This window comes from Populus alba, chromosome 16, assembly GCF_005239225.2.
Source record: "Populus alba chromosome 16, ASM523922v2, whole genome shotgun sequence".
In the NCBI taxonomy this organism is placed as follows: domain Eukaryota; kingdom Viridiplantae; phylum Streptophyta; class Magnoliopsida; order Malpighiales; family Salicaceae; genus Populus; species Populus alba.
Genome location: NC_133299.1, coordinates 10903196 through 10917694, shown reverse-complemented (window position 1 = coordinate 10917694; position 14499 = coordinate 10903196). Strand labels below are relative to the sequence as shown.

Genomic DNA, 14499 nt, shown 5'->3' with positions numbered 1-14499 from the left:
ATTGCTCCAAATTTCTTTCCAACATGTTTTTGATTTAAAAAAAAATGAAAATGAAACAATCACAGCACACGATTAATTGACTCCACAAACGGATAACACAAATCAATCTATCTATATTCAATGATGGGAGATTCCAGAATAATAAACTACAAGCATTAATTACATGATGCTGTTCTCAAATATGCACACACAACTAGAGAGATTTGAATACCAGGACAAATGCGATCCTCTTCTTTATCTTCTTTGAAGCACAAAGTTGTTTCCAACAAGGTGTAGAGACTGAATATTGAAGGACTCGGAGCAAGAAGGATTGGAGTGACAACCATGCAGCCAAAAAGAGGTGTTTGCGTGAAGCTCACAACCTGTCCCATGCGTGAAGCAACAGTGGTTTAAGTGGCTAAACCATGAGATTAGTTTGTTCAACTACAAATTAACAGCAATTGTGAGGTGTCCTGGTCAACGCACTCCCCTGCCTCAAACTGTGGCCTTAGATATCTACCACACTCTAGAAAATGATCAGGAGGCCAGCGATAATCAAAAGGTTCCCCCTCTGCAGAAAGTAGCTAGTCAATGCATCATGCAATGGGAAACCCACATTCCAGAACACAGAGAATCAACAGTCAAATGATTGATCATTTGACTACTCAAATGACATGCACAGCTGAAAACACTATACCAAAGTCCAATAAGATTTCTGGGCACACAGACCTTCATTAATATTATTTTCAATTCATAATTTTGTTACAGGGTTCTTCATGTCAAGAAAGGCTTACTGTAGAATTATTATACTAGAGATGCTCTGCATACTGCATTATCAGGTTTGCACAATTTTTGGTATGAGTTTCATCCTCTAAAGCTGCTAACCAGGCCTTGGCCGTGATATATTTGAACAGGGATGCCTTGTCATCTTTTAGAGCTAAACCTACCATAGCTAGAACAATTTACTCCTATGACATTTGCAAGCATTATACATGAAAACGCTATTAAAATATATGGGTGGCACTTATCATTTCTTGAATTGTTAATCACACACATTAGGTTTATTTTATACTTTGACCAGATTAACCTTTTATTTTATTTTCTTTCATTAAGATTATATCCAAGATGCCAATTTTACACATTATAATTCTCAGTAATAATCTATTTCTCAACTTTTTAAAGAAAAAACATTCTAGTGGTATCTTTTGATAATAATAATAATAATAATAATATAAACAAACATATTTCACAAAAAAAGAAGAAGAAGAAGAAGAAAACAGAGAGGTTTACCTAATACTCAAAATAACATAATTTAACTAAGATTGCGGGGACATGATACCTGCTTATGTAAAAAAAATAGGTTGCAAAATTAATGAAATGATTCATGATATCAAATTTCATATATAATTTCCAAATTTATGTTTACTTTCTTTTTTTATTGCATGCAAAGGTTTAGCTGTTTTTCTCAGGTATGATATCACAAAAGAATATAAAGACAAACATAAAAGGATATTACTTTGGAGGGCCCAAAAAACTATGGAATGAAATTAACAATTGAAGTATTCTCATGGCCATGTGAAACCTTGTTAGCTAGTAACAGGGCTATTCAGTACTTCTGCGTGTTTCAAGACATTTATTCATCAACTTAATAAGATTTCAATTTCGGTTTTATGGCCAATGCTGATTGTGACCAAAAGGATCAGCTAGAGAATAAAGTAAGCTTGTCAAGATAGTAACAGTTGGCAATCAAAAATCCAGTTTCAATTGAGTATAAAGTTATGGATTTAAGAAGAGGCAAGAAATTCACCTTAGCCAAAACAAGTCAAAGATCAAGGGATCCTTAAGAAAGTTCAAATCCAGTATTTGAATTGATTGCATAAAGAATTTTTGCTTTCAAAGTGCTTGCACGTTTGTATGTTGGAAGCTGTAACCATTCAAGAAAACAAGAAAAAGGCAGACACAAGCCAAGGTTAGATAAAAGGTATTTGATGTTGTTGAATCTGACTTTAGGAGTTTGCACTAAGAGTACCTTGAGAGTATTGTAGCAGGTAGAAGCTGATGGAAGCCGCTCCACATCTTGTCCTCCAATTGTTGCCCAAAGAGAGGCATCACATGAGACCTGTATAAGATCAAATTTCAGATTCAACCAGTATGGATTTTGGCTGCCCATTGGGTTTTGCATGAGGGTCATGGGGTGTTTAAAATGAGAAAAAAAAACTCCGATTTAAAACCTTCAGATTTGACAATCATGGTAATGGAATCATTCATAAGAAGATATATATATATATATATATATATATATATATCAGTCCTTCTAAAGAAGGTTAAGGGTTGAAGTGTGAAGATGGCTTTGAAAAGGAGAGCATGCGAATCCAATAAAAATAGATACAAAGAAACCAGCAATAGTTCCTCAAAGCTATATGCTATAGGAAACAATTGGTTGCAGAAAATACCGACAAACTACATGGGATTATCTTTAAGAACCAAAACCATATGTATGTACTCAATATAAAGTTGCTAGTTCAGAGGGCATGAAATATTTGGGAAAATGAAAAAGCTCAAGTTCAACTGCTAGCCTGGCTTCTATTCTTTTCCAATACACGTGTTTGGCATGCCATATTTAATGTATTACTAATCAGAAGGCCCCAGCAAGCTGTACAGAAGGACCCATGTATTATTCGGTGTTCCCAGGATGCTTCTTGTTCAAACAAAACAAGCCTTAACCCGTTTATTGCTTCTTGTTCAAATAACCATTTTTCAATACAAATGGGCATCTTGTTGTATGCACATACTAAGGCAGAAAGTTTTTCTTTTTGAAATTGAGATGTGACATTGAAAATAAAAACAGAATTTTTCTTTATGTGGCTCGTTAACCAAAAAAAATATCCTATCACTATCCTATCTTCAATATTGTAAATATGGATATGCATTCCACACAACATAAGAACCAAGTTACTGTGGTATGCCTTCAGATGCTATCTGAAGTTAGGAAATTCATGATGTAGCCAAAGCATGCCTCATTACTATTGCCAAAGACACTATAAATTAAAATAAATAATATAGATCCTATGCAATAAGAATTTTGATCTAATATTTCTGGAAGATGCAAAAATCAAGAGCATACCTTATGGATTGTAAAGGATGGCTGCAAGTGTTTGAACCCAAGTAATGGAGCTCGAGAACAGCTGGTCACAAATTTAAGCAGCATGCAGCGTTCATTTGGTTCAAATCCTTTAATTACCTGAAGCAAATAACAGTAAGCAACATTTTTTTTTTTTTAAAGGATCATTTCAGGTAAATATTCTAAATGATAAAACTTTGAAAATTGGGAATTCACGAGGCCTGAAGCATGGACTAACGAGATTATGCCCAAAAGACGTGTGATTTTCTAAAGGAATCTATTTTTATTTTTTTGTAATGCAGTCTAGCTACTAGTAGATTTTTCTATCATTCAATAAAGTATTTGCATGCTAAATTGAAGGAAAAGAATGAAGGGTCAGGATCAGATGCTTATTAATCTTTTATACACAAACTGAAGTTCAAGACATACAAAAATCAAGTCATTCAACTTCCATTACAGGGCAATACCTCCCAAAAAAGTTTAATTGTTCGACTCCCCTCAGAATAGCCACCTGTGTATCGTGTGTAATTTCTTAAATCATCAACATCAATGTCAAGGTCACCACCTGAAAGTAACTGAAAAAAAGAAATCCAACCTACTACATAAAAAACAAAATGATCACCAGCCTCAAAAAATATTAAATTGATCCTATACAGAAGAAAGAGTTGGTAAAAATGATGCTAAAGATAGAAATGTATGAAGGAAATAATAACTTAATTTTGTCAACGCAAGGAATGTGAAAGTATTTAAAAATTGAAGAGGATGGTTTTGCTATAAATTACGTACAAGACTACAAATCAATTCCAAAAAATACACGGGCAAATTACATTACATTGGGAGAACGGTGGGAGGGCTTGAACTCATACTTCCAATTTCAGGAGATTTGAGTTTCAAGAAGGATAGCTTATCATCTTCTTCTAGGTAGAATAGGTCCTGTCGCAGTCAGGAATGTGGACTTCACAGGTGTTAAATAGTGGTTACAGCTATCTTGTCATTAATCATTGGTAAGTCTGAACAAATGTTTGATTATGCATTCTTTACTAATGATTTCACTAAATGTATACAATAATAACATTTCTAATAGCTAAATCTCATATAGTAACTATCGAAAGAAGGAAACAAACTTTAGGAAATCTTTCATAAAATTTTATAAATACGTAGACCATTATTGGACAATTATTGACATGTAATTTTCACAGTAACAGCCAATTATATTATCACATTATAGGCACTATAACACCAAATAATGATAATTGAGTTCTCCAAATCCATTAAACAGTTGCTGTTAGCTGTCATTTGGATTCCCGTCCTGTCAAGGATGCAGTGAATTTCTCATCTTGAAAGAGTAAAATGCTTAAAAGAGGTGATAACAAGGCAACTGTTCAAATCAACAGATAAAATATTATACCAAGAACTACAAAATTAACAGAAAAAGTAATTGACTATATGCATGCAATGGAGGCTACCTGATTGAATTCACTTGCATTGAACAACTTCAACCAAGATGGTGATATAAGATCAGCTAGCCCTCTATAAAATGCATTTGAAAAGGGCAATATCTGCAATCCGAATAGTCATAATAAGGTCAATCTCATAACAAGCTGATAGAATTCCATATTTCCAAAAGGTAGAAATTAGTGACCTGTCGATTGAGTTTATAATCAGCCATTGCATGAACATACTGCATCTTGTTCTCATTTGACACACAAACATCCTTGCCCCCAGGTTTCAGCTCAACGACATGCCGTTTACCAAATAATTCTTCAGTGACTGTGAAGTCAAGGGAGAGGTCCTTGACATCACCATCATAATGCTGCAGTTACAACATGTTACGAGACTCTATTAGATGGACTGACCTCTGGGATGCTGAGTATAAAACATCAAGATTTGAGAATTTATATGTCCAGTGGTGCGAATGCACCTAAGCACATGCAAGACATTTATAGTATAGCAGAAAACACAAAGAACTAATAAATTGAAGACATACATACAAACAATCGATGTGGTTTAACCAAGCAGTCAGTTGTCAACAATACCTTATTTCCAACAAGAGTTCACTATGCAACGAGTTGGATTGTTCGCAAATTCTACAAGAACACATGAAGTGGAAGCCACTCTCAAATAACATGGCATAGTATTCTTAGGTTAGTTGTACTAGTTTTGTCATTAGTTTTAAAAATAATGAAATAATATTTCACTAAACATTTCACAATAATCTCAGTATGGCAATTTGAGTTTAAGAATGCCACCATGTTGCTTGCTTAGAAGCCTGTAAATAGAACGAACTTAACAATATTACAAGTTGTCTGCTGCCCTACCTCCCATCCCCCAACTGTTCTGCTCCAATCATCACCTATTTTACTTCCTTCTCTTCTCTTGTTAGTCATCAATTCTCTTTACCTATTCTTCCTTTCCCAAGCCTTCTCTATCTTTTTGCCTGTATGCTTTTAAAGAAATTGGGATCTACTGGTAGGTGATGTTTTGTCATTCAACAACTTATAGCAGCCCTCATCCAACAGTGCAGCTCAACACTCCAGAATCTTATGGAGCAGAGCACTGTTATGACTTGCCACGTGGCACACCCTTACCCTCTACTGGCCTCTCATATGCTTCAATTCACTTCCTTTCCAACTATATAGAAATGGAGAAACAAAACTTTTTCCCTAGATATTCCAAGAAATAAGCTTAGCAGTTAAAGGAGTGAGCTTGATCAGCCAATATCTTGATTTTGTTCACGTTGGTTTAATGCATTCAAGCAAACAGCACAATTGTATTCTCAATAATATAAAAAGATATTTCTAGTTCAAAGCATCTATATATGGTAGGTGTTTGGTTACTGAGATACTGGAGACAAATGTTTTTGGTTGAAGACAGTGAGATAATTTGTGAGATAATTTTGGAGTGAATTTTTATACCTTCAAAACAGGAGGTACAGAGGTAACATGTCTCCAAAGATACTTTTTATTTTTTATCCCTAAACTATAATTGTAAAAACCTCTTAATTCCAAACTTGTCTAACTAAAACATGCAAAGATAAAAGTAATTATTATCATAATTTTAAAATAAATCTGACCTAGGGGTTAACCCAGGGCAAGACCCGGGTCATGAGTAGAGAGGGTCTACCCTAATTTTTTATTTAAAAAGCATCAAAACAAGGATTTTTTTAGGTTGAACCGGATTGACCTGATCACGGGTCAACCTGGGTTTTTGATCGAGTTAGGGTGGGTCAATCCTTCCTCTAATTTTTCTTAAATACGAACCGGTCCAGACTCCAAGTTGTCTAGGTTTAGGGGCAACCTAGCAGGTCGATCCTCGTTTTATAACTAGAGTTATTATATTATTATTAATTTCACACTCGATTTAAACTAAAATAGAAAAATAATATCAAATTATTTTTTTAAAATGTGTAGTTTGATAGTGAAACATATTAAGTATAAAATGCTTTTTATATATTTTATTATGTTTTGGCCACTATCAACCAAACAAGACACAGAGACAGTCACTCTATCTTATACTTTACTAAGAAAAACAACTCTTGTCTCCTCTATTGTTCTATCATGCCTCCTTTGTCTCCAGCATCCTCGTTTCTTCTATCTCTGAATAGTAACCAAATGCTATCTACATGTATGACTTCATTTATTAACATTGTGTATGGTACTCATAATTGGAATATAATATTTGTGCCATAATTTTGTTGTAGACAATAATAAATGCTTTGCTCATCATCTAATCCCAAGGGTACTTCTAGGTCATCTAGAGCATGCAAATTTCTGGTTACTTTTATTTTGACAACATTCATCCACCTACGCTAAGCTGTTTTCTAGAAGCATCATCTTCTTATTTCCTGGTTGTCCAGAAATCAGCAATCTCGTTATCTAACTACAGCATTTAAAGCATATTTTAATGCAACTACCTAAAGTTAACCCATAAAATTACATTCATGTTTATAAGTTGATTAGTAGATTTGATGGACTAAAAAAATGCAGGACCAAAGAAATTATATATCAGGAACATGCATGCGCCCACAGTGTGATTCCTGACAAGGGTTTACCTTCACATACAAGAGATTCCTGTACAGCTCTGGATCAAGTGTTGATAGTTCATCAAGAAAGCTATATCGGCCTAACAGCTTTTGAACAAACACATGTGAAAAGGAGTAATCTAGTAATATTCCTTCATAAAGAGCTTTCCCAACAACTCTTCCGAGAAATTCAATCATCTGGATACCATTCTCTAGATGTTTTGCAGTTGGATTGGGAATTAGATGTCTCTCCGAAGTTGAGGTTTGTGAAAATAGCCCATGCCTTTAACAGTAATAATATGTAAAAGGAGGGTTAAAAGGCTGCTTCTAGGAGAGTACATAATGGAAGAATCAAAGAAACAAAGTAGAAACACCAGGACAAACTTACTCAGGGGAAAAGGCAGATTTTGATATATCTGTCAGAAACTCTTTAGATAGCCCACCGTAATCCAAACCAGCCTCCGGAAGGCCACATTCACTAACAAATGAAACATGAATGGATGACTTCAGCCTTGACCCAAGAGAATTAAGCTGCTGAAATCCATCTTCAACAATATGACTGCGACGAACTACAATCTCCACAGCTCGTGAACCAGGTCCTGTAAATTCACCAGCCATTTTTCTAGAGACTTTATCCATGTTTATGAACTCTCTAAACATTTGAACCCTGCAAGGATAATCCATGATGTCAGCAAACAGCTTGGAACATGGAAACAAAACCAAAACTAAACAAAAATAATGAATTTGTGAAGGCCATCAAAGCAAATGGTCCCATGGGAAAAAGAAATTTGGTGAAAACAGGGATGCATGAAAGAAGAGTAATAAACCATGCAAATACACCATCCAAAAACTGTGTGTGAGAGAGAGAGATCCCATGAAGATGTGAAGCTACAAGCAAGACTAACATTCAACCGGTAGACTAGGAATGAAATTGGAAGCTGATTTAGAGAACTCCACAAAGACAGTGGAATGCTTTCTTTCTAGGGGTAAAAAGACAGAAAAGAAATACAGGTTTTCATGGAGAAGAATACAAAAAAGAACAAAAAGAAAAATGCCCATTTATAGAAAGAGTTAGGTCAAACACAAGTTGATCATCTTGGTGATTTGCAACTCTAGGACTTTGCTGTGAATACAGTGAACAAAATCAAGATGACAGCCATTAGGTATCTTATACTTACCTTTCTTCAAATGGATATACATGTGGAGTCACCGTGATTACAGAACCCATGCTTGGAACAGTCAGAGCATCATCTGATTTTATATTAGCTGACATAGCTTCATGAGTTCTGGCAGCAACTGCAATTGGAGCCCGGCTCTTTCTAGCAGGTGAAAGCCACAAAACAGGGGGGCAGAACTGATGCCTGCAATCCCTTTCATACATTAAATGCAAGCATCTGATCGCGGAATCCATAAGGGGCCTATCCTGCTGACTTGTACTATGGGCCAAGCCATTGTATGCTAAGGTATTAAGCACTGATGCAATTCTTTGTTGTTGCTCCAACATAAATGGAACCTAAATCGCCACAAAAGTGCACAAGTAAATAATATAGACTACAAATGGCCAGGGACAACAAAATAAAATAAAAACCTTGCCTGTTTTTCATAGAACTCTATGTCATCAAGAACTAACAGCAGGTGTGAGTAGGTCCCACAGAACAAATGAAGAAGACATGACATTTCTCTTGAAATCTTTTGTGGACCACACCTTAACAGTTCTACATCCCAAGCATCATGCAAATCGTCACCAACCTGTGCACTAGGATTTCCATTAACTGAATCTCCGTGATCTAGCCCTGCTTGTGACTTTCCTGTAAGTTTATGGAGTGCGTTGACCAACTTATTACCTCCATCCTTACTGGGTTGTTTTTGTTGTTTCTTGAGAAACCCGTCATTTTTGTTTGCTGAAACTTTCCTTGTATGAAAATCATTAACCACAGAAATGTCTCCTTGTCCAGGAAAAAGTAAATTTTCCAATGCTTCCCATAGGGTAACAGGAAACCCAGGAGTAAATGACAGCATATTGAGAACAGGCAATGACCCAACTGTAGGATTCAAGATTGCAAATATTCGGAGCATGCAAGAATAGAAATATGCAATACCAAGAAGGTTCAACTTTCCTGAGTATTTCAGAGTTTTTGTGGGCAAAGTCTCATCCCCATTAATAATGGCATCCATCTTTGACATTGCCAAAAGTTTTGTAAGATGCCACTGCTGACAAACAGGTCTGAGTAAGCTCACATATGTCATCTTTAAGGCACTTGTTTCAATCTCACACAAAGCTTTACCAAAGGGCTCAGCAGATGCTGCAATGACCTGAGCATATTGGTTCTCCCTTTCAGTCCATCCACCATCATCAAGACATGACAAGAAGTTTTCAGCAAGAATGATCACAACATGGACATAGACTGCGTAGTCCAGTCCTTGATTGAGGCTTCCAGGTTCCACATAATCATTCTCATCCCCTGTGACTAGGCAAATGGTGTTTGCAAGAGCCCAACCAACTGGCGGAATTGCTTTGGAAGAATGCAGGATTTTCAATTGATCCATCTCTGACATCTCCTTTAAAATATTATCTCTCAATATCTGTCATCATCTGCCACAGTTTGATCAGTCCCCACATGTTTTTAATAATATGTAAAATCAATAAACAAGAACAATAGGACTTCAAAGACTTCAGGAATTTAATACAAGACAAGTTAAGGTCCATATTATTACTTTAAGCTCAGCATGCATGGAAATCTATCAAAAGGATGTGCTGCATAACTAACAGGCTTTAATGGGCTAATTTAGCTACAGACACCATAAAGTTCAATCCATTAAGCTACATCTTTTATTCAGTGGCTCAGATACGTACAACAAAAGAAAGGGTGACTATCAATTGATCAACATTTTCTTTTTCTCATGCTAGTATTACAAATCAAAAGACCTCAATAAGCAATGCTTTACTATATAGAGAAAATAGGAAGATAAGCTTCATTGGTTTGATAGATCAGAAATAATAGTTAATTGCTGCAAAATTCTCAACCAATCTCTTCTGGTCAGCAATGAGATAGGAATCAGGGAAATTTGAATTAAAAGAAATTACCAATGTTTTTAGAGGCTTTTAAGTTAATGATTGAGCTGATGTAAAATTGCCTGGTGACCTCACTTTGGATTTGAAGGCTCAACTCCAAGTAGAGAACCATATCTAGAATAGACCAACTTACAGGACTGAATCTATGCAGACAGCCTAGATAAGGTAAGTTGAAAAAAACAATGTATAGTACCGTAAAGTGAGAGAATATGGATCCAATCAATAGAACCATTGACAAACACTTTGCACAAACATTTCCAGTTTGATCAGAATTTAGAAAGTCATGTTTCAGAGCAGCTTGTTTTGCAGGATATGAATTTCTTAGGTCACAATATAACAACTTTCCATTTTACATGCTATAAGCAAAAGGATGGCGTTTCCAGAGGAAAGTTAAAGGGACCAATCTTTTTGCAATGTCCTCTCTCTAATCATCACGTATTTCTGATATGCTATACAATATGAAAGCTAGACAATTATAGATAAGATTGTTAATTCTGAACTGGGACATACAAAGCTTCAAGAGTACTTTCCACGTCTAAACCTCAATAGCAGACAAACCAATTTGTATAGTTCATCTCTCCATAAACTGGATAAGATTACACCTGTAACCTACCCTTAGTTGAAGCATTTTACTACGTCGATCAAAACGGGCAGAAAAGGCACAGGCATACAAATAAAAACTGAATCAGTTGGCATTGGCTGATCATAGAGCACACATGTAGGTACGCTTATGGATAAGTAGCAAAAACAAGAAATAAGCAATTATTTTGTGAAAGAAAAATATTAAAACAAATCTACTGAAATAAATCATTAGCAAGATTTTGCTCGAATCTCAATGATCCTTACCAGTAGAGTCCGGAAACATGGTGAGAGAATAGACTTGTGCTTCAGAGCGGGTAGAAGAACAGCTGGCAGACGTTGAGTGAGCCAGGGAATTGTGAGTAGAAACAAATAGTACTGTGCAGGGGCAGAATTGATGTCCACCACGTCAGGGCCAATAAAATCAAAATTTGTCACGTTAAAAGGCCTTAGAGCTAAAGTTATTGCACTTGCAGTGATCAAGAATCTATCATCTGTCTGTGCCAGTGTGCTTGTTTGTGGACAAAAATGAATATCCAAATTGTTAATGTATCGTCTAATGGATAAGTACAAGCCACTTTTAGGTCTTGCCATAAACCTGACCAAATCCTTCCATGCTACATCTGCATCCTTGGGACTATTGTTGGCAATGCTTTTCCAACACTTCTGATCAGTTAAGACAACAAGAAGACGCATCGCAAGAGAGGTAAGAACCATGATATCTTGAGCCCGTTGATGAGATTTATCACAATTAGCTAGGATAATTGAGCATAGAGAAACGAGCTTCTGAGATTGGTAAGTCCACGTTCTTCTCTCTTCTGGTGTACCCAGCGCCAGGGCGCAAAAGTTGTTGCCTAAATCTGCACGAGAGATTGCATCACATCAATTCTATACCAAGTATAAAAGAGGCATTTCCAAAGGATGGGTAAATGAGTAAAAAAATTAAATTTATGATGTTGCATTATTAGTATACTCCAATGAAATGCGGTGATGTAAATGAAAATAGAAAAACAGGGCGGGTGGGGGTACCAGTAGAATTGATGCTTTCAAGAAGAAGCTTGAAGCACGTGTGGAGGCAGGGTATATCTGCATCGCGAATCTTGTGATGCCGGGTCGATAAACAGTGAACAAAGAAAAGGAAAGGTCTCAAAACGCGAGTGGAAATCCAGCTACCACTCATTATGGTTAAATCATTCTTCACCAATGCTGCTTCTGCTTCCCATTCTAATTGAAGCTCGCCTGCTACTTTCTTTGTTACAATGAAGCGTCTCCAAACCCTCTATATATGAACAAAATAATCAAAATCAATTATGGCCACTAAATAAATAAAAAGTTGGTTAATTAATTAACCTGAATAAAGATAGCAGAAGCAGTAGCGCGTCTAGCATAATTGCGTAGCTCTCTTTCGTGAGAGACTTTCTGGAGAAGCGCGTCCCTTGAAATCTCCCTTGCACTTGCTCCTCTTAAAGATACCTAACCTCATCAGATCAAACATTTTAATCCAGTTTCAGTTCAGATATTGATTGACTGATGAAGGAAACCAATTCAAAAAAACAAAAGAAGACAGAGAGAGAGAAAACCTGATGCTTGCGAGATGGTGTTTCGTCCATTGGACTTGGATTGGATCGGAGCTGATGATATGAGCGTTTAGTAGTGAAAATGTGCGATAGGATCAATAGTGACACGGCCTTCTGTTTTCGGATGGCAACAAACCACGACTACTTGTACTTGATATTTTATTTGATGATTCCTCTCTCGATCTCGATCTCGATTTTTCATCACCTTCTTTTCCTCTTCATAGCATTTAGCATTTCCAATGAGAGATGGTATTTTGAAGAATAAAATTGATAATACAGTATTTTGAATAGTATAAATATAGATTTTTTTTCATTTACGTGTGCACTTCAATTGTAAAAGGTTATTTGGATGAGTAAATTGTATTTTAATATATTTGATATATAATTATTTTAATAATTTGGTTAATTTGTTAGTTTTAAAAATAATTGAATGATTTTTAATCAATTTAATATAAAAAATATAATTAAAAAAATATAAAAATAACATAAATCAACAAATCAAACTTATAATAATTATAATAAAATCAAAATAATCTTGTAAAAAATAAATCTGAAAAACATAAATTTTTTAAAAAATCAAAGAATAAAAACTAATGAATATTTTAATATTTTTAGAAAACATATAAAAATAATATTTTTATAAGAAAAATTGATAAAATAATATTTTGTTTACCTTTCAAACATATAAATTAAACATTAAAAAACTAAAATAATATTTTTATTATTATTATTAGCTCTTATTTAGCATCTTCATTACACAACAACAAAATTGACTTTCCATTTCTCATTATTTGTTTATTTAAATAACAAGTAGAACCTTAATGTTTGACGATTCCGTCAAATTGCACCCCTCTCTCTCACTCTATTCGCTGTCTCTTCACCTTTGGGTTTTTATCCGTTTTTTGTTTTACTAAAAAAAAAAGTAATTTGTCTCTCATCGATCTTCAGCATCCTTATCCGTTCACTTTCCCTGTAACATCACAGTTGTAGCTACCGTTTATTTTTTTATGTTTTAAAAGGATTTTAAAAAAAATTTAAAAATATTTTATTTTTTATTTTAAATTAATATTTTTTTAATATTTTTAAATTATTTTAATAGACTGATTTTAAAAATAATTTTTTTAAAAATAAAAAATATTATTTTAATATATTTATAAATAAAAAATATTTTAAAAAATAATCATAACTATACTTCCAAACATATCAGAAATTAAAGACAAGCATATCCAGTTAATACACTAAATTCTTCAAAAAAAGAAGAGGTGAGTTCTTGTTGTAACTGCTGCTGTGCCCCTTGTTCTGTTTAATTATCAACTATCAAATTGTTAATATTCTCCACTAAGGAAAAAGTTACAACAACATTAGAAGAGTTCTATTCTTACCTTCAATTTCTAACTCTCAAGATCTGTGTTGCTCGTGGCTTTTTACTGTGTTTTTTTTTTTAATTTCAATCTGCAAATTTTCTAATTCAAGGTTTTTTCTTTGCTTTTCTAGCTGTATTTAGAGGCGGTTTGCGGCAGCCATGTTTCTTAAAAAAATTTATTTTTTAATTTAAAATTAATTTTGTTATATTTTTTTAATTATTTTGATGTTCTAACATTAAAAATAAATTTTAAAAAATAAAAAATATATTATTTTAATATATTTTTAAATAAAAAATATTTTAAAAAATAATCATTATTTAAATATCACACGTTACTTTATAAGTAATTAGTTAATTTTTAAATCTGCCTTCAGTTTTTTTTTCTTTTATAAATATTGCATCCTTTGAATATAAAGTTAAATATTTAAACACTAGATTTATTTTCAAGCATGAGTTCATAGCTACAGATTTCATGAGATTTTAAGAATCTATACAATGGTCAAAAAGGATCTAGGTTAAGTCGCTTCTAGACTTCATGTGATTTCAAGTCGTTTGATCTGTTTCATATTTGGTAGGTCATTGTTGCCACAATAATAAAAAAAATATTCTAATTTTTTATATTGTAGTTAAATTGTTGTTTATGAAAAAAAAAATTTAAAAATTATTTAAAATTAATATTTTTAATATAATAATATCAAAAATAATTTTTAATATATATATATATATATTATTAAAAAAAAAAAAAAAAACACCAATGACACTATCAATATTAATATAACGGTGAAG

General features: G+C 33.9%; 1 protein-coding gene across 6 annotated transcripts; it reads right to left on the bottom strand.

Annotated features, from left to right (window-relative positions):
* Nucleotides 1–93: 93 nt before the first annotated feature.
* LOC118044980 (E3 ubiquitin-protein ligase UPL7) lies at nt 94–12629 on the bottom strand. Of its 6 annotated transcripts, none has more exons than XR_004686896.2 (16): nt 12354–12629; nt 12124–12246; nt 11803–12052; nt 11041–11633; nt 8715–9704; nt 8300–8634; nt 7510–7788; nt 7152–7404; nt 4743–4913; nt 4567–4659; nt 3568–3675; nt 3104–3220; nt 2009–2098; nt 1787–1903; nt 1270–1318; nt 94–550 (listed from the first exon to the last, which is right to left on the bottom strand). XR_004686896.2 is itself a non-coding variant. In XM_035053450.2 (15 exons), exons 1-14 carry the CDS (start codon nt 12381–12383, stop codon nt 1820–1822), a joined length of 3516 nt encoding a protein of 1171 aa, XP_034909341.1. In that variant the 5' UTR covers nt 12384–12629; the 3' UTR covers nt 94–550; nt 1787–1819. The 6 variants fall into 6 exon arrangements, 2 of the variants coding, with proteins under 2 accessions (XP_034909341.1, XP_073261205.1); XR_012168129.1 differs by having other exon boundaries at nt 94–592; nt 1271–1318; XM_035053450.2 differs by lacking the exon at nt 1270–1318.
* Nucleotides 12630–14499: the final 1870 nt, after the last annotated feature.